Here is a 20241-nt window from a genome sequence, read left to right as displayed (position 1 = left end):
GTACAAGAAGGAGAAGAAATTTCTGCGCACCTGTTGTTGATCAGGAGATGACCGGCTTTACCCCTTCTCTCATTCCCCTTGTCATTTTGCTGTGATTATGCATATATAAGGCACTTTCACACAAATAAACTCAGTTGATAGTTTGCGCTCTTTCCGTCTTCTTGGCCTTCTCCCGTGTGTGTCTCTTTTGAATGCGCAACGTGGTTCTTCAAATCAATGCAGCTGCGCCACGGCCTTCGTCAAACAGTTCCGATCCTAAAACGACACCAGGATCTTTGTGAAATGAACACTTATTTTGCTGCATATAAACCCAAAACCGATGCAGTAGCCTTTGCCATCTGGCGCATCGCTAAGCTCGTTCCGCGCTTCTTAATTTGTGCGGCCATTGTTAATGCAACACGGCTCACAGCAGTGGTTGTCGCTACCACCGTTCACCGTCACGTGAAAAATGTAAATTACGAGCAGGGGCTAGATTACGTAACTGTCAATTAGGAAAATTGTCAAAAACTTGTCACAAAGATGTCAATAAACCTCGCTCCTATTGGTCGGTTGTGGCCAGCGGCCATATTGCTTTTTTGCGTCATGGGTGGCTGCTGAGAAGTGATGACGTTCCACACCTAATTATGCAGGCGGTTATTGACAGTTTTTTGTCACAGTTTTGAGGCTGTCAATTTGACCGTTGAGTTTGTGACAGAAAATGGCGGCGGTGTACGCAGCGATACGACTGAGGCGGATGCGCTGGCGCGATCTACGGCGAAGGAGGGCGCACGAAGACGCGTTTGATTTGCCGGACGAGCTGTTTCGACGCCTTTTTCGACTGCAGAAGCAGACTGTGGAGTGGTTGTGCGACGAACTCGCCGATGAACTGGGAGGTTTGCGTGCGAGTGCGCTGTCGGTGCGGCGGCAGGTGCTGTGTGCACTGCGGTTCTTTGCCACGGGCGGCTTTCAGGCTGCCGTTGGTAGCGAGGCGCACGTCGGCATCGCACAACCGACGGCGAGCAAATGCGTACAGCGGGTGTTGGAGGCAATTTGTAAAGTTAGTGCGCAGAAGGGGTGGGTTCCGTCGTCACCTCTTTGACACACAGCTACATATAAATAAGACACGCTTATGCTGGCAAAGCACTTTATTTTTCCCAGCAAATGGCACTTCGTGGTCGTCTTCTGTTTCCCAAGGGGTGTTCCCAAGGAGAAAGAAACAGCCACTCGTCACATACTGCAACACCTCACCTTTTGGCATTTTTGTCATCGATCGAAGGAGCCGAACAACACAGACTTCAACAAGCTGTCTTCGTCGATTTCGTACCAAGCGCTTCTTGCAAGTTCGCTCGGTAGTCACGTAGCCTTCACTGCATTCGTTGAAATTTTTCTGTGCACTTAGGTCAACCGCACAATAGCTCGATTCCAGACGCCGCGCAAAAAATAACACGGCGTGAAACAGCTGCTTCTGTGCAAAGCGGCCTTTCTACTGCCGTCAGCGCACCCCCGCGGCACCGAAAGTTACCCACCAGTCAATTTAATAGCACAACTTCGAACACTTTTTGTTTTGCTTAATATTTTCGAAGTTTAAACAATGTTTTGACAAAATAAAATATTGGTTATTTTAATCGTTGCTTATTTCTCATTTCTTTTTACAAAAAATTAAGCAAACGGCCCTTCGAATGCTCTCGGGGCGCTGCCCTGCTGTAATTGGCTGACTCCTCGTTGCGTCACGTGGTGACGTCTTATCGTGACGTCATTTTGACGTCACTGTCAATAACTTGTGACAGTATTTGTCACAGTTGCGTAATCAAGCCCCAGGTGTCATTCTGATAAACCTTACACAAAAACTGTGCGAACAGGCGAAACGCGTGAAAGCAGCGAAATTACGAACAAGGAAAACATGCATTTACGAACCTCGCATGCGGAACATTTATGCATCAAACACTACACTACAACATATCTCCCAATGATTTACAAGCATTCCTCCTTTCCCCGACGTTATTCTCAGCACCCCAAAAGCCCAATGTCCTATTCCGCGGCCAACTGTGCGTTTTGTTCGACAAGTATTTGGCACCGTGCCGGCTGCAACACGTCGCTCACAGTGTGTTAGAGCACCGAGAACAAATGCGCCGGTACAAATTGCGTGTCTTCAGAAGCGTAGAAGACAATTTTCGGCGCACCAGGTCCTTTTTTCAATGCGTGTTTACATTTTTGCCCGGTCGTTTTGAAACCGCACTACCTTGTCACTATGCGGATGCAATGCGCTCTTTCACTATAGCAGATGATGGAGTCTTCGAAGCACAAGTTTCTAGTTTTGAGCTTTTCATGCGTTCTTTTTTCCCGGCAGTCCTGAACAGTACGCGCCCTTACTAACAACGCGAGAACGCTCGCTTTCGACACGTTTGCCCATTTTTTGTTAAAGTTGACCATATTTTACTCGACCGTCAACAAATATCCCTGGGAACAAGTTGTGTATTGTTGGGGGCCATAAAAAACTTCGCGTCCCGTAAAACTCAACGCGCAACCATGCGGAACTAACCGCCAGGCATAAGCGCTCCCTGCCCAAGGCCACCCATTCTCCTATCCTGCCCGGCGTCCCCACTCACTGCTGGGCCGGTGTCCCTCCGAACCTGGGAGGACTCGCCGCCAGCCGGGTTGCACACGTCGTGGATCAACACCACATGAACGTTCAGACCATGAGTGGGGACCCAGGGGGCCTGCGTGCCTTGATTTCTCTTGGAAGTAAAAGTTTCGCAACATGTTCGTAAAAAGGCAGAGACAGCTAGAAAAAAAAAAGGCAGGAAGTTTAACCAGAAGAGAAAGATGGGGTGAGGCAGGGAGAAAGGAGAGAGATGGATGAGGTGAGGAACAAGAGAGTCAGGTAAGGACTTGCATGCTGTAAAGTCGCAATGTTTCGCGCAAGCGTGACGTTGTCAGGAATCGAAACAGCGTTTTGCAAACCTCCAAGCCAAGAGTACAGCACAGCGTTTGTTCTTCGCTGCGCAACACACGACACTCACAAACAACATGTTATTCTCAACCCACCCACAAGTGCCACAGGCAGGGCGGTCAGCCATGACGTTAAGGAACTAGTACCGACATTTTAGACCAAGCCACAGACGACACATCGAAGTTGCTTCACGTCGCGCTATGCAAGGCGGAAGACAGATGTAGTCCAGGGTCTAGAAAAGGGAGGCTTCGGTCGAAAAACTGGCCCGAATTTCATGCGTCAAGTGTATACGCTCCTACGCAAACATGGAAAACTTGGTCTCTGCCTCAACCCTTGAGGCAGGGGTGGTAACATGAAGACCATCGTTGTGGGCAGATCGGGCGGCTTCGTCCGTGCGGCGATTTCCCGCATGTGATGCCGCAGTGTCCGGGCGGCCATTCTGAGACGAGCAGGAAGCTATCACCAAAGCCGATGGCCCCAAAGTACCGGACCCATCCTGGGACCCTTCAATCATGCGTACAGACATGGCAGATGACTGATCAGACCATTCGGGCAACCTTTCGTTGTAATATATGGAAAGAGCAGATATTTTTTAGAACATAACCATTTAATCACGGACGTATCGTGCATTCAAGTTAACCTCGCCTTACCACCCGCCGCGGTGGCTCAGTAGTTACGGCGCTCGGCTGTTAACCCGAAAGACGCGGGTTCGATCCCGGCCGCGGCGGCGTAATTTCTATGAAGGCGAAATTCTAGAGGCCCGTGTGCTGTGCGATGTCAGTGCACGTTAAAGAACCCCAGGTGGTCGAAATTTCCGGAGCCCTTCACTACGGCGTCCCTCATAGCCTGAGTCGCTTTGGGACGTTAAAACCCAACCAAACCAAAACCTCGCCTTACTGTTAAACCTGACCATAACCCCCACCCTCCCTCTGCACGACACACACAAAAAGGAGGTAGTCGACGTCCCGTAATCAACGGGAAATGCATGAAGGTACATAATTCGTTGAAAATCGCGAGGCGTGTGCGTGATGCGGACAGAAAATGAAAGCTAGTTCCGATTCTTTGCTTCAAACATGTATCCATTCCATTTTGAATCGCAACACAACGCGAAATACTGCACCCCCAACAGAATACTTGCACAAACGAACAGTGGGAGGCCTTGCTACTTACCTCGGACTCTGCTTTGCAGAAGGAGATCGTCAGCTGTGCCTGGGCTGCCGCCCAGGCCAAGGGACTCCTTTAATCCCACCCCACCGTAATTACCAATGACAGCTTTCGCCACCATCATTACCAACTAATAGCACCGGCAGCAGTGCTGCAGAGGCACCACTGCATGCGCTACAAGCTACGGACCTCGGCCATCACGTCTCTGTGCAAAGAAGTCTTACTTTCCGGCGTGCACTACTTGGATTTATGACTTTATTTCATACGACAGCGCCTCCATTGATGTCGATTGCGCTCCCGTTGACGTAGGAGCTCCGGGGCCCGCACAGGAAGGCGACGACGTCGGCCACTTCCTCCGGTCGCGCTGCGCGGTTCAGCGCAGACTTCGCTGCGTCGCGCGCCTTGTCCTGCGCGCTGTTGCCAGCCGTCATGGGCGTGTCCGTGTAGCTGGGCAGCACGCAGTTGCAGCGCACGGCCTGCGCCGCCAGCTCGAGCGCCAGCGACTTGGTGAAAGCCACCATGGCAGCTTTGGAGGCCGCGTACGCACTGTAGCGGGGCGACCCGCTGCGCGCCCAATTGCTCGCCACAGTCACCAGCGTGCCGTCGGACACCCGAGCCGCTTGCATGGCCCGCACTGCGTCCCGGCAGAACAGGAACGTGCCCTGCGCGTGCGCATCTTGCTTACGTTGGCAGAAAACGAGGCTCTGCTTGAACGAAACATCACACATGCTTCATGTCTGCGTGTGCGGGCGGGTGTGTAGGTATACGTACCAGTCTCAGCATACGTAGGCGCGCGGAAGGGGAAGAGAGGACACGCCTCTTCCTGGGGTTTATATCCATTTTAATCCGTTCGGATTAAAATGGATTCGCATTAAAATGGATATGAACCTCAGGAAGAGGCATGTCCTCTCGAACGCATTACATATCCCTAGCTATCCTGGAAAAGCCGATGGCTCTCTGAAGCCTCGACCTTTGATCTCTGACCTTTGAGATGAAATTACATGGATACGGTGTGGATATAGGGGAAGGTCTAAAAAAATTTGGTTTAAAAGAAATTGTCTAAGGACAATGTAAGGCAATGTCTAGGCAAGAGTCAAGCGAATTCGAAGGACACTAAGATAATAGGCAATATGTAGTCAAGCTGGTTCGAAACCAAGTGCTTTCGCACGTCATACTCGGTTTATGGCGTTAAAACTGTCAATTAAAAAAAAAGGAGGGCAAAAGCACAGAAAATTGGAAGGAGGGCTACAGTATGCGAAAATTTGGCGCCCATACGAGGCAACCCTGCGTAAATTTATGGTCTAAGCAGTTTGAAAGTGGTCTTGTTAGGCTTAACTGCATGAAAGCGCTCCATCGCATATCATTTTTAGCTGTAAACAAGTCGTGTCAACATCAGATGGAGCAAAGCTATCTGCGACAGATGGCTACAGGCTTGTGGAAGCAGGATTCCCTGGGACGATGCTTTGCAGCATATATAGCAGAAATCCTTGTGCTGAAAATTAAGTGGGTCAGAGAAATTGAAACCGGGCCTGAAGCTGCTACCAATGACAAAAATTTCGCGGTTGTTCAGCACGAGCAGCTGCTGAACCACAATTTTATGAAGACTGCCAAGAGGCACGGCGTCAGGATCATTTGTACGGCGTCTAATAAGGAGAGAAGTATTTGCGCGCGAGACAGGCAAGAGAAAAAAAAAATCAAAATGGTCAGATCGTACGCCAAATAAAGTACTCCCAGTGCTCTCAGGGAATTGTAGTATATAGTATATCGCATTCCCCTGTCTTGTGGAAAACAATACCTAAGATAGTCAGGCAGGTGCCTCATTGATCAGACAAAAATCTTCAATACAGTCTGCCCTGTAGATGGTCGCTTTTACGGAAAAGCAAGTCACGCGTCCGCCGGGAAGCGCTAATCACTCCGTTTCATTTCAGACACAACCAGCAACTTTCGTATCGGTTCGCGAGCGTACGCAAAGCGCGTTCAGAGTATAGGACAGCCGATGTTTCCACAGAAGCGCGCTTGATGCCTACATGACATCAGCGAACCTTGAAGTTGACGCCCATGACTTCGTCGAAGAATTCTTCGGACATGTCCACCAACGCGGCCGGCTTGAGAATTCCCGCGCAGCTGACCGCCACGCTCAGCGGCAGCGTGCACGTCTTCGTTATGGCCGCGAAGAAGGCCGCGACGCTCTCTCCGCTGGAGACATCTACCTTGAACGCCTGGTGAGGGTGCCCCACACCTGCACAAAATCCGAGCACAGATCTTCACCATGCCACTGGCCAACCAGCACTTGGGCGATGTGAGGGAGTTTACTCCTTTGTACAAGTTCAGAAACTCCGGCCCGATATCTCCATGCCACATCCATTGGGCAACCTTCTGAGACTTAAGAAATAGTATCTGGAGGCCCATGGTTCACACAGCAACGGGTTTCGAAAAAGAAAAAAAAACGCGTGTTGAGGGAACAACGATGCCTATATAAAAAAAATAGGCTGATCCTGGCAAACAGAGCCGAATACCTTTCCATCGGGCGAGAAGGATGTTGAAGCGCCTCTTCTCCAGGCTGTTGCAAACCGGTTCCGCTGCCGCTTCCACCGCACTAGCGCGGGGCGCACACAACAGCCCAGAGAGGCTCACAGAAGGAACAGCGGGAAAACCCGCCCATTCAGGAAAACAGGAGTTGACACACCTGGCGTAGTACTTGGCCACCTCCTGATTCATGAACGCACCCTTTAAAAATCCCCAGCGTCTGCGAATCAAATTACCAAGGCTATACGGTCAAACATGTGACGCAGCGAAGGGCGCTAAGAATCATTGGATCCGGAGAAGCCGCCACTGGACACTGAACTTTCGGACGCCGCGGGTATTTCAGAAGCAGTAATAAGTATAGTAGCGATGAACAAGCGACTGTGCAGCAATCCACAAAGTGTAATTCCTTCAAAGAACTATAGATTCCAAATTTTTGCTTGCATATTTTCTTCTTTCAAACGATGCGTTAGGCATTCCTATACATGGAGCACCCTGTGGTATTCGTGTACGACCGCTAAATAATTTATAATTGAATTTCTTCTTGCCACTGCTCCGGTTTCGGTTTCATCGACCGAACGACGACTGTGACGTCAAGTCGATGATTTAGTCACGCGATCCACTAGAAAAACTATAATATAATCGCTGACAGGTCATTTTTTTGTCATTGCAGGTCCCGGAAGAGGCTGGATTAAACGATCTTTTTTTTCTGTTTCCAGTCGCTGAAGCTTGCTCCGAGACTCGTGCGAGTCTCTACCTGAGTGCGATCGAGGCTTCAATTTTTACGAAATCCGCGTCCTACAATCTCCTATCTGCAGTGTACGCCCGTCTTGCCTTTTTGTCTTGGTCTCCCAAACTGCTCTTTACATACATTTGCTGTATGTAAAGGGCAGTTTGGGGACCAAGACAAAAAGGCAGGACGTGCGTACACTGCAGATAGGAGATTTTACGTTGCTTCGACCCCGACAGCGGCGGCCGCGTTTCGATGGAGGCGAAACGCAAAGGCGCCCGTGTGCTGCGCGATGTCAGTGCTCGTTAAAGATCCCCAGGTGGTCGAAATTAATCCGGAGCCCTCCACTGCGGCGCCTCTTTCTTCCTTTCTTCTCTCAGTCTCTCCTTTATCCCTTCTCTTACGGCGCGGCTGAGGTGTCCGCCGAGATGTGACAGATACTGCGCCATTTCCTTCCCCAACAACCAATTATTATTATTATTATTATACGTTTGCTATTGTTTATCCATGCTTTTATAATTCTCGGAATGTTTGGCCAAGGTGTCTTGATCAACTTTCAGCTTGTGTTATGGTCTTGTTGCTTAATTTTTTAAGATGTCTTAGAACTGGAGAAAACCTAAAGTATTGGGATGAAGTGGCCATCCTTATATGGCGATGCCGTAGCGCTATAGTGTGCTTTACACAGCCCATACAGCGTCTGCTGCTTGTCTTCATTTCAACACACTGAGTACATTGAGAACATAAAACTAACGGTGCACGCAGCTGTGCGCGCAGCATCAAATATTGCACGCATGACCTATGCGATGACCTCATGCTAAATAATCATCCTCATGATCGTCATCAAAAAGAACGCAATGCGTCAAATCAGAACTGACAAATTACGAAGTAACCTTTCGGGACCTTCCCTGGGACGCACTTTTTTGGACACAATTGGTTGGGTAACGTTTTTGCATGCGTTCGGGGAAAACGAGCACCTCCTGGGGAGATTCCAAATGTTATTGTGGATTAGGTTTGGTTTGGTTTATGGGGGTTTAACGTCCCAAAGCGACTCAGGCTATGAGTGACGCCGTAGTGAAGGGCTCCGGATAATTCCGACCACCTGGGGCTCTTTAACGTGCACTGACAATCGCACAGCACACGGGCCTCTGGAATTTCGCCTCTATCGAAATACTACCGCCGCGGCCGGGATCGAAACCGCGTCTATCGGGCCAGCAGCTTATTGTGGATTATTTTGGGGACATCTGACGAGGTTTTGAGTTAGTTCGGATAGAGAAGTTACTTCACGTCGCCGTAGGCAGGGCGGCTACCGGCAAGGTTGTCTGGCATACCAATATGGAATTAGGAGTCGTTTGTGATGTTAACGGCGGACCAGAAATGACATAGCAAAGTCGCTTCACGTCGCGGTAGGCAAGGCGAAAGACGGAGCTGTGGTCCAGGGTTCAAGGAATTGAGGCATCAGTTGAAAACTTGCCTGAGTGCCGTGGGCAGGCGTGAGCACCCACGCAAGCTTGTGAAGCCTACTCGTTGCGTCAACCCTGGACGTAGGGCGGTTACAATGCAGTACGGAACAAGTCGAATTTGAATTTTTTTTTTTGCTAAACAGCATAATCACTGATCGGGCTCTTGTTGTTTCGCGTGCTCCGCCAACAGCGACAAAATACTGCAGTTGTTGACCCAAGTAAAAAAACCGAGTAGCGCTTATAAGAGCGGTTTCGGATACGCACACAAAATGGAACTATCCGCGTGAGATATACCAAAGATGGCACTTTACATCTCTCTTAATTAAGGGGTACGGAAGGTGCTTGACAGAAGCTGTAGTACATTCTGTCATCAAGAGAGATACCAAATGAACTTGCCAGCAAGCTTCTTTAAATATTCGCGCCTCGGAATTCATCCGGCCCTTCGGACTGGACGCCAGAGGTCGCGGCCTCTTCATTAACAAAAACACAACTGATTATTCTAGTTACAAACATTATACTCATGTAGCAATATTGAGCAGAATTAGCATCACTCACCTGGAAGCGCAGTGGCTATCTCTACTGCTCCGTCGAAATTGATATCGCCCACTACGACGGCGGCGCCTTCCCTCGCTAATGCGAAGCAAACCGCTTTGCCTATACCGCTCGCTCCTCCAGTGACTGCTGCCAAGCGGCCGGTTAAAGACATGTTGCCCAACGCCGGCGTGACGCTGTATGCTTCACTTGTCTAATTCACAATCGCTAGAAGCGGAGGAATTATTCTGCTAGAGAGCTTCACTACGCGAATTGCTTCGCTGCTGTCACCGAGTTCGAGGTTTGGCACGTGCATCGGCGTTTGCCAGTCGGCTATCACGCATGCGCGAACAAACTAAACGTGAACGACGTGAACGCGCGAACGGCCGACGGCTGATGTCGGAGCTTGCGGCGCTTGCGTCGCGTCATCCCGTGTGCGCCCGCGTGCCTTGCGGACGTTTGCCTCGCCATTTTATAAGGGACAACGAGCGGGAATTATGAATTGTGTAAAGGAATGGGTGCGCTGCTAATAGCTGCATCCTACTACCTCCTCCCACCCAAAAAAGAAGAATGGGTTTAAACGATTCGGGTGATATAAGGCTGCCTCAGACGGTGCAAGCACTGCTATTCCGCGCTCCAATCAACTCCATCGGCTCGCTTAACCGAACAGGAATGATGAGAAGCAGCTAATAGCAGGAGGCTCTAAGTGCGGTGAGCTGATCTAACTGTTTAACGAATGTTCAGCCGACAAAAACAAAAACGGGTGTGCACAGCAAGTGTACTTTCTGAGCAAACGCTCAGGCAAAGCTGCTCGAGATATAGGTCATGCGGTTAAACGGGTGCTGCAGCATTGCTATATGGCTTCGCGAACCATGGCGCGTCACTATATCTGTTAAGGTTGGTGTTAGTTCGGGCCGTGGGAGCCCCGCGAGCGAGGAGCTCTCAACACGGTTGCTGGTGGAGACAAAGTGTTTATTGCATAAAGGGGAGAGAGAGATGGGGGGTGGGGGTAAAAGAAACCACTTCCGGTGCAGTGGGAGTACAGGCGATCAGAGGGAATGGGGAGTGCGTCATTCGACGGGGCCGTAGGGGTCGGGTGTCGTTGGGAAGACGCCGTGCTGTTTTCTTGGAAGCGGCCAGCCCATGCTAAATTTCTTAGAAGCGACAGGCTTTATGCGCGAAGGAGGCAAGGGCTGCTGCGTCACTTGGCCAGCGAACATGACAATATCCATTTTTATTTCAGAATTAGCAGCTATATATATAGGCTTGCGCGCCAACTCACCAGACAGAATAACGGGCCAGACCATTGGCACTTCTCAGCAACAAGCAGTTCTGAACCAAAGTGATTACAGTCGAGCCCACTTAAAACGAACCTGACCGTCGCGCCGTTTGCGTTCGTTGTATCGATCCGAGGGTCGTAGGGGGACTTTGCATTTTACAGTCAGAATTACAAAGTTCGACGAAGCCGGCGTTTGTTTCTCAGATCACGCCGCTTTCATATCATATTACGGCGCTTTCCAAACTCTGAAGAGCGGTTACACGTATATTTCTCGCCGAAGCCAAGCAACAAGCTGCTTTAAGCACACGATTAAACTAATAGCGGTCAAAGCGTTCACGGCAACCAGTGGCAGGTCCGGCCTCCTCGTCATCAGATACTTGGCAGTTGAAGATTGGTGGTACTTCGAGTGAAATGGCTTCGTCAGTGTGCCACTTTCAGTGCCGGCGCCGTGATCCGTACCTCACGAAGCCATATCCCAGGAGAAATTATGTCCAGCCATATAAGCACCGACAAAGTTTGTTAATAACCCACATGTATCTAATCACGCGGATATTCAACAGCGTTTTCAGTCGTTTATTGGCCCATAAACCATGCATGCTTTACGGAAGCAAATTCCGATGCACTCCGCCGTCAGTCCCATCCACATATGGCCTTAATCATTTCCACAGTGGCGAACAAAGATATCCGAGCCGGAACGTCGCCATCAGCTGTTATCAGCATGCGCTGTATATCATCGATGTACAAACCGTGCATAGTGTTCCATGCACACAGCTGAATGCGGATATGCCGCATTGTTGAACGGTGGATGCTTTTCACTTGAGTAGAATGTTATCTTACCCTGCGTTCTTGACCTATGAAAAGCTGACTAATAGAAAACACTGTATTTTCGGACAACTTTCGCTTAACCCATGCGAATGTGGTCCTTCATAAAGCTACCAGCCCTGCTCGAAGGGGAGCTCTCTCTTTATTTGAAAACAATATGATTCCATATTTCTCACTGATGTACGAAGTCTCCTCGCCATGTATAGTAAAGCTATAGGTCAATAACAATGCGCTCATATGCGCTAGGACGCTAAGCACCGTAGTGCTTACGGGCGGAACAGGTTACGCTAGCGCTAAAGCCGTCGTTTTTAGAAATTTCTCTCCTTAAACTGTTGCCTCACGAGCCACTGTAAAGGATGTTTATAACCCGATTTTTTAGCATGTGCACAGCTTGAGTAGGCACTTATCGCTGGTACGAACCAGATTTTGCGCTTCTTGTTTCTGCAAAATTTCCAGCTGCTACACGTCTGTTTACTGCTTAATTGTTGTATTTCTCTCTCTATTTTAAGAGCGAAGTTACGTCATGAAACCGTGGGCCGCGGTTGGGTTCGGAGTCTGGACCGAAATGCCGGCGTAGGGATGGGCCCAGTCTATATACCGGCCTATGCAGACTTATAACGCCGAGTATAAAGTTATGTGTTGTAGCTTTCCTCTAACCTAAAGCCTGCGTTGTGCTGTTTAAGCAATCCAGTTCAGCGGCTAGCTGAGCTATTTCTACAGCATTTTTAACCAGCATCGCTTTCTTAATTGCTATAGGTTATATAGTCAGTCTCCGTGTTCCTTTATTTTGGGCTCATAGGAAGCGTGGGCCGGAGATGGTGGAAGGGACATTCGCAATTTTATAATCGGACGGGCAGTTTTAAGCAAATGAAAGTGACGGCGGTAGACTTTGCTCAATGTGCTTTACTTGTTTCCTTTTTAAAAATAAAGATGGCCAGCTGATATGAAGTACTTTAATGCATGCCACCAAGGAGACTTGCATCTGTCAGCGCCTGCCTCGAGCACCGTTAAAAAGTTCGCCACGTCCGAACAAGAGAAGGACCCCGAAGAAAGCTTCGAGAGATTGCGTGGTGCTGACTCTCGAACGCGCAGGACTATAGCCTTTATCATCTGTCCCACAGATTGACTCGATGTCAGAAAAGCAGAGGCTTGAATTTAAACTAAACACAATCATACGTAGTCATGGTATGTTTTTGAGCCATTCTGTGGAAGGGAAGGGACCTACTCGCTCCCGCGACTTCCCCTTGTCGCGTATGCTGCTTGTATGGACCCCGGAGTTCCCGGGTTCGAACCCGACCGCGGCGGCTGCGTTTTTATGGAGGAAAAACGCTAAGGCGCCCGTGTGCTGTGCGATGTCAGTGCACGTTAAAGATCCCCAGGTGGTCGAAATTATTCCGGAGCCCGCCACTACGGCACCTAGCTCTCTCTTCCTTTCTTCTTTCACTCCCTCCTGTATTCCTTCCCGTACGGCGCGGTTCAGGTGTCCAACGATATATGAGACAGATACTGCGCCATTTCCTTTCCCCCAAAACCAATTATTATTATTATTATTGTATGGACCTCCTTCACCACGCGACGTCACGAAGATGCGGTGGAGCTGATGTCAGTAGCGACTTTCGCATGGTAGGCATACCCGTGGCTACCGCAGCTACTGTCGGCTGCATCATGCTGGCGCGCTGCGTCATGGTTATAAACAAAGGTGGCGCTGCGTTCGGCAGCGACGCGGGGTGTAAGCAAAACGCAGCACGCCTAAAGTGTACTAGAAGAGGACACTTTAGCACGCCTATACTGCGCCAAGCGAAGCTGCCTTCGAAACCAACTTGTGTATGCGAATATTTCAAATTAAGCGTACGCGTCGTCGTCGTTTTTGCCCCGCCGCGGTGGCTCAGTGGTTGGGGCGCTCGACTACGGATCCGGATTTCCCGGGTTCGAACCCGACCGCGGCGGCTGCGTTTATATGGAGGAAAAACGCTAAGGCGCCCGAGTGCTGTGCGATGTCAGTGCACGTTAAAGATCCCCAGGTGGTCGAAATTATTCCGGAGCCCTCCACTACGGCACCTCTTCTTCCTTTCTTCTTTTACTCCCTCCTTTATCCCTTCCCTTACGGCCCGGTTCAGGTGTCCAACGATATATGAGACATACTGCGCCATTTCCTTTCCCCCAAAAACCAATTATTAAGCGTACGCGTCGCTTGCGGTTAGAAACATTTTTGTTGATATTCGGAGAGTAGCTCTGCACTTTTTCAGCCTGTTCGCCAGACGGAATTAGTAGGCGCAGCGCTGCGTCGGGTGAAAGCGCGAGGTATGGGGAGCAACTAATCGTCCACAGTTCTCAACTTATGGGCCGATCAAGCATATCCGATTGCTAGTGCAAGGTAGGACAACGTGATGCACGACGGAAATCAGCTTTGTCACACGACGAACCTTGTAATGTGCTTCCTATTTTCGTCGCGAGCTGCTTTGAACAAGGCAAATGCGATCCGAGAGCTCCACGAGCGCATGCATAGACGTTTTCCTCGAGCTCCAAACGAAATTTACGCTCTCTCCACTAAGCTATAAATATTTGCTTATTTTAGAATTTATTCATGCGTGCGCATTCTTCTTGATCGGAGTGGCTTTTGGCGTGGAATTTGCTGTATTCGCTGCAGGTTCTGATCGACCTATACAATGCGAAAATTCAAATAATTTGGGAAATCACACAGCGCGACTTTGTCGATATCCTAGCGTCGTTGGACCGGTGTTGAAACGACACATACGCTTGTTCCAATTCGCGAAAATGAAAACAGAGAAAAAAACCGTCGTGCGTAGTCCGGTGCTTCTTCAAGCGCGGCACGATGTAAACGCTGAAGGTGACTGGCGGCAGCTTTTTGTCTTTTTTCTTGCGCGAAGTGATGCTCGGGACGTTGTCCGGGTGATAAGCATATGAAAATGGCCCCCTGCGTTCAACTTACGATCCCAAGCACACGGCATATCGTACCTAAACTTACGCTGAGAGCATGACAGAATGGGAACGAGTTGCAGGCGTTGATTTTTGCACTGTTCACCATGCGACCGAACAGCAACGATGCGAAGTCAGAGACACGAACCAATAACTTATTAGATTTGAATGTAGAAACGCAATGTAATAGCCCAATGGTTGAAACGAGCTCGGCGTAATAACCCATGAGCTCGGCGGTAATAAACAGTCGCGAAGCCGATTCGTCGCCGAACAATTGTCTTGCTCCTCGGCCCCTGCCCGTCGCGTTCGCGCTGACTGCATTAAACTTGTGGAAACTTATGCCGCTTCCTTTATTCTGCATTGCGGCTTAACCAACCGCACCACAATTTGTCGGCACGCCGTGAATTGTGCCCAAAAACACGCAAGCGTGGCGCACCCAATGCGGAATTAAGGTCCCGCTTTTTGCCTACACAACGAAAGTCACTGCTGGCGCCAGCGCCGCCGCATCTCTTTGACGTCACGGCCTGACGCTTGTCTATTGGCCACCTGCGTCGCTGTTGGATTCGCGTAGTAGCATAAAAGCAAATTTAAATTAGCCTCGATAGGTTTCTCGCACATAAATGCCACATTAGGGAACTGTCTAACAGGGAATGGGCCGCAGTAGTAAAGCGCGAAGTCTGGGAGTCGATCGGCACTGCCACTCAATGCACTTAATAGCACGCAAGTTACTGCGTTCATTCACCTGAACATCAGGATAGTAGGCTGATAATTGCGCAAGGAAAAAAAGACATATGTAGCTGCACACGTATTTATCACCTTGAGCCGGAGTGCACGGGGCGCCGGCAGGTTCACTCGCCCCCAAGGAATATGCGTTCTTTTGTTAATAGCACACCATGTTTTAATGGCGCGTTTTATGGCATTTATTTACTTGAAAGGGTTTTTTTGAAAGGACCTACGTAATTATTTGACTCAAGAAGAAAGAAGTCTGGTTAGTTGTGTAAATCTTGCGCGGTCGCGTTGGTGTGCTTAGAATAGCGTACCATGTGCTAAAAGATATGCTTTTTCATTGCATCATGCATGTGTCATGTTTCATGATGTAGTCCATGATCGCGAAGCTTGTTTGGAAAGAAGCAGCCGCAGCCTTGCTACTGACAGACACGTGGCGAGACTGAGAGGGGACGCGGCTGTGAAAAGTTCCTTCGTTATTTATGCATTACCCGCCGCAGTGGCTCAGTGGTTAGGGCGCTCGGCTACTGATCCGGAGTACCCGTGTTCGAACCCGACCGCAGCTGCTGCGTTTTTATGGAGGAAAAACGCTAAGGCACCCGTGTGCTGTGCGATGTCAGTGCACGTTAAAGATCCCCAGGTAGTCATAATTATTCCGGAGCCCTCCACTACGGTACCACCTTCTTCCTTTCTTCTTTCACTCCCTCCTTTATCCCTTCCTTTACGCGCGGTTCAGGTGTACAACGATATATGAGACAGATACTGCGCCATTTCCTTTCCACAAAAACCGATTAAAAATTTATGCATGCGATATGTAACTAAATTTGGCGCAAATGTGAAATTGCTACGCTAGTTCCAGTAATGCGTTTTATTTTTAACTATACCTGGTGCAGCTCCTGGGCAATTATAATTAACACCCTCGTCAAGTCACCCCAAGGTCTTAAATAATTGAGTAGAAAGTGCGCATTTTTTTTTTTATGCTAGCATGTTCACAAAGCCCTGTTCTATATGATGACGCTATTAGTTTATTTTTTTAGGTGATCAGTATTTATGCATGCATAGCTATATGAAAACGTCTCACAAAAATAACATAGCACTTCATGTGTAGGAAAAAAATCGAGAGATTTATTACACTCCTCAATGTCTCGGGAATCGTTTGCGACAAATAGAATCATTCTATTTTCATGCATTACGAAATTACGAAGGTGCGAGTGATATGCCAATCGTAGAAAATGTGAAAGGTCAGAAAACGAACCTTAACGTCTATTTCCCCGTTTATGGCCTCTTCACTTGCGCTTTGGTCGAAGAAATGCGGCACTGAACTCAAAGAAAGCCTCGAAGAAATCAAAGAAATTACCTCACAATTTTCGGCGACCACAGGTCTAAAAGCGTAATTTATAAATTTTACTGAATATTTTGCTATAATTTTTCGTCACGGAACAGAAGAACACAGGGCTAAGAAAGAAAATTCCAGAAATCAAAAATTTTCACCAAATCGACCAGTTTAACAAGGGAGAGAGAAGTCGGCCTGACTGGTGCGTGATCCTGCGGCTAAGCGAGACAGAGGAGATCGGGGACACGACGTTGTCCCCACTTTTCGCACAGCGCGACACGCGTATCAGCAGACGGTGAGCGCACGTCTGCTCCGCCGAAACAACGCCAGCACTTCCTCTCACAACTGGCCCGAAGTAAGATCATTCTGGCTAGAGCATAGTGTCAAAAACTTCCTATTTTATTCAATGCCTAACGTAGAAATCAACGGCAGAAACGCTTTCTGTTTACCGATAGCCATATATACAATACACAGTGGCGATCTATTTCTCTGAATACGCCGCACGTGGCCAACGCGAGCTCGTGTACTTCGAGAAATTACTAAGCTGAAAGCATCAACCATTGCTGTCATTCGCAGAAACTGAAAACGCGCCAACAAGCCTTGAATACCTGCGCTCAACACCTCTCCGCGACGCCACTCCTTGGCCTTTTGCCTACCGCGAGTCCAGGCCGGGACGATCTCAGGAAGGGGGGGGGGGGGGGGGGGGGCATGTATGCTGTGCCCCCCCCCCCCCCCCGCGATTTACGCCACCGTGCTTACCAAACACCACCGCTTACCCCCCGGGCTCGAACCCGGCCGCGGCGGCTTCGTTTCGAGGAAAAACGCTAAGGCGCCCGTGTGCTGTGCGATGTCAGTGCACGTTAAAGATCCCCAGGTGGTCGAAATTATTCCGGAGCCCTCCACTACGGCACCTCTTCCTTCCTTTCTTCTTTCACTCCCTCCTTTATCCCTTCCCTTACGGCGCGGTTCAGGTGTCCAACGATATATGAGACAGATACTGCGCCATTTCCTTTCCCCCAAAACCAATTATTATTATTATTATTATTCGTTTCGATGGCGGCGAAACGCAAAGGCGCCCGTAACTATATGTCAGTGCACGTTAAAGATCCCTAGGTGGTCGAAATTATTCCGGAGCCCTCCACTACGGCACCTCTTTTTCTCTATCGTCTTTCACTCCCACCTTCCTCCCTTCCCTTCTTGGTGTCCACCGAGGTGTGAGACAATTACTGCGCCATTTACTTTTCTCAAAAACCAGTTTTAAGTTTTTCTGTGCTTCTGTACACGAGTGCTTCGTGCACAGAAACACGCCAACGCGACAGTTTGCGGCACCTTCCACCAATTCGCGTCACGAGGGGGCGCGAGGGGTGTGGCGCCCGTACTGGGCGCGGTGCTCAGGGGGGTGCAGCTAGGCACGAAGTGGGAGGGTTGGGGGGCGAAATGTAAACAATTATTAAGTGAAAACGCGACAAAGGCGTGGAATGCCTGTCGCTGAGACGCAGAGTGGCATGTCTCAAGACTGCTGTACAACGCATGCCTTGGCTTATGCCAGTCTCCTATGCCATTGACTTAACGTCGACCAGGGCATTGCATGTACTCTCTTGTTTACTTCATGGTAATGTTCAAGGCATGCTCAGTCTCCTTTACCGAGCGTGGCCCACTGGCAGTATCGCTTCCCCGGTCTTTTGAGTGCTTCTAGTTCATTTATCGCATGTGCCTTTCTCGGTCCTCGGCCCGGCCCTGCGCCCTAAATCCGCCTCACACTTTGAAAACGTGAAAATGCGCGGAATGCCTGCAGCTTAAAGAAAGAATGGCAAGTATCCGATCCCTATGGGTTGACTACAAAAAAAAAAAGAAAAATGAGTAGGAGGGGGTCCATAGCGAGGTCCGGATGCTTTAGGACATTCAGAGGAAATATACAACGTACGTACTGTATTTATGTGAGTCTTACCTTTTTCTTGCTCTGAGCAAGACAAAGTTACTGTTAAAACAAGATGCACAGCTCGCCGTACAGTTTAAAAACCTAGCCTGGCGACGCATGCCGTCCCCCAGTTGCAAATGGCCGTTCGGCGCTAAATATTTTCTGTGTTTGCATGACATCAGTGCACTTTGCTAACTTTGTAGTCTGGATGCGGAAGTCGACCTGCTGGCTGAAAGGGTGGGTTAAAAATGAAACGTAGAGAACACAAAGTAAAATGCTTTCACCTATGCACGTGGCCTGTAAAAAGCTCTGTACCGATCTACAACGCCGTGGGATTGACAGCATTGCAGGAACGGGTTCGGGTACAGTCAGCTGAAGGGGCGTTCATTGCTCCGTGAACTCCCATTATAAGACCGCGCTTACCACCATCGCCCTCCTTGTACCAACGCATGCAGCTCAACACCCCAAGCATGACGAGGACTACCGGATGCAACATCTCAGGGGCGATTTCCTTTTTTTAGCATGCTCTAGAAACATCCAGCAGAGCTGACCAAGGGACTGTTGTGGGGGTAGCGGGATCTACGTTTCCAGGAGTCGGTTGTATGCGCGCTTATGTGCCTCAAAGCACGCCCAGATCGGGGCAGTTGGGTTCGTTTCTGATCTATGACTGAGCACATGAGTGGGAGTGTATTGCATGCTTAATTAGAGAAGTCAACCCGAGAGGGCAAGGATTAAGGGACATAAAAGTTTGCAGATGCACCCACATAACACTCGGACACGGGTGTAGAAATGTTTTACCTGCTGTAGAAATGATGTGCTGGGCCAATCTAATGCAAAGAAACTCGGCAACGAATATTGTCGTGTAATCCGGGACTAGAATTTGCACACTTTTTTTTATGCAAGTACAGTTGAACCTCGTTATAACGAAGTTGAAGGGGGCCGGCGATTACTTGGTTATAGCCGCAGCTCCGTTAAGCCCGTGTTGACCGAGCTTCCATGGGGAATCATCATTCCTTCATTATACCCATTGTCCTCCCTAGTTACCGCAACTAAAAATGTTCCCACGTTTTCTCGCGAGCTCGTCCCGTCCAGCCTTGGATCCTCTCCCTTGCCCTAGCGTGGGCTCATCATTCGCTCGTAACCTTGCTGGTGAGTCGGACGACCTCCATTCCTTAGCGTATATTGTCGCTAGCCGGCGTTATGGCTGTTGCAACAATACGTGTCTTGTTTGTGTCGGCACGTGTCGTTCCTTTGTTCCCTCAGAGCAAGGCCCGCCGGTCGGCGTGCGCTCAGTAGCGCTTGCGACCACGGGGTGGGGTCGGCCGCTTAATTGGACTGTCAGCCGTAGTTAAGCGTGGGAGAACGTATTTATTCGCCTATTTCAACCCCACAAAAGAAGCTCATTTACATGCAAATGTTATTGTTATCCATGTGAGCTGCAGTACGGACGGATACACCGCGCAAGACTTCAGGAACGTAAACCTGCGCAAAGACGACTAAGTATGGGCACGGCCGTATGCAAGGGTCTGCAGTGGCGCCGCTCGACTGAACTATTTGGACGTCTCGATATCTGACGCTCGGCAACTGAAGGACTTTTGCACAGGCGTTATTCGAGGCGATTCCTGTGCGGCCGTTCACTCCACTATTTGTTGGCATTCGACACTTGGGAATAGGGCCGTCAGATGGTTCTGCTTCGGCAGCCGCCTGAGAAGGTGTCCGAGATGCCTAAGAGCGGTGCTCACCGAGTCGTGCACGACACAGGTCACATGTTGACCCCCGCAAGCGCCAACTCGGTGTGCGCGCGTCAGCCGAAACCCGTCTGTGCATGCGCGCGGCGCGGAATGCGAGTAGCACGAGGATCGACGCTCCGATATATGTTACTCTATGAT

General features: G+C 49.6%; 1 protein-coding gene across 1 annotated transcript; it reads right to left on the bottom strand.

Moving 5' to 3' along the window:
* Positions 1–4328: 4328 nt before the first annotated feature.
* LOC144114429 ((3R)-3-hydroxyacyl-CoA dehydrogenase-like) lies at positions 4329–9668 on the bottom strand. Its single transcript, XM_077648166.1, has 3 exons — positions 9362–9668; positions 6136–6332; positions 4329–4755 (listed from the first exon to the last, which is right to left on the bottom strand). The coding sequence occupies exons 1-3, from the start codon at positions 9510–9512 to the stop codon at positions 4354–4356; spliced, it is 750 nt and encodes a 249-aa protein (XP_077504292.1). The 5' UTR covers positions 9513–9668; the 3' UTR covers positions 4329–4353.
* Between the last annotated feature and the right edge of the window lie 10573 nt (positions 9669–20241).

The sequence above is a fragment of the Amblyomma americanum genome, chromosome 1 (genome assembly GCF_052857255.1).
Source record: "Amblyomma americanum isolate KBUSLIRL-KWMA chromosome 1, ASM5285725v1, whole genome shotgun sequence".
NCBI lineage: Eukaryota > Metazoa > Arthropoda > Arachnida > Ixodida > Ixodidae > Amblyomma > Amblyomma americanum.
Note: the sequence above shows the minus strand (reverse complement) of the source record. Positions and strands in the feature narration are given on the sequence as shown.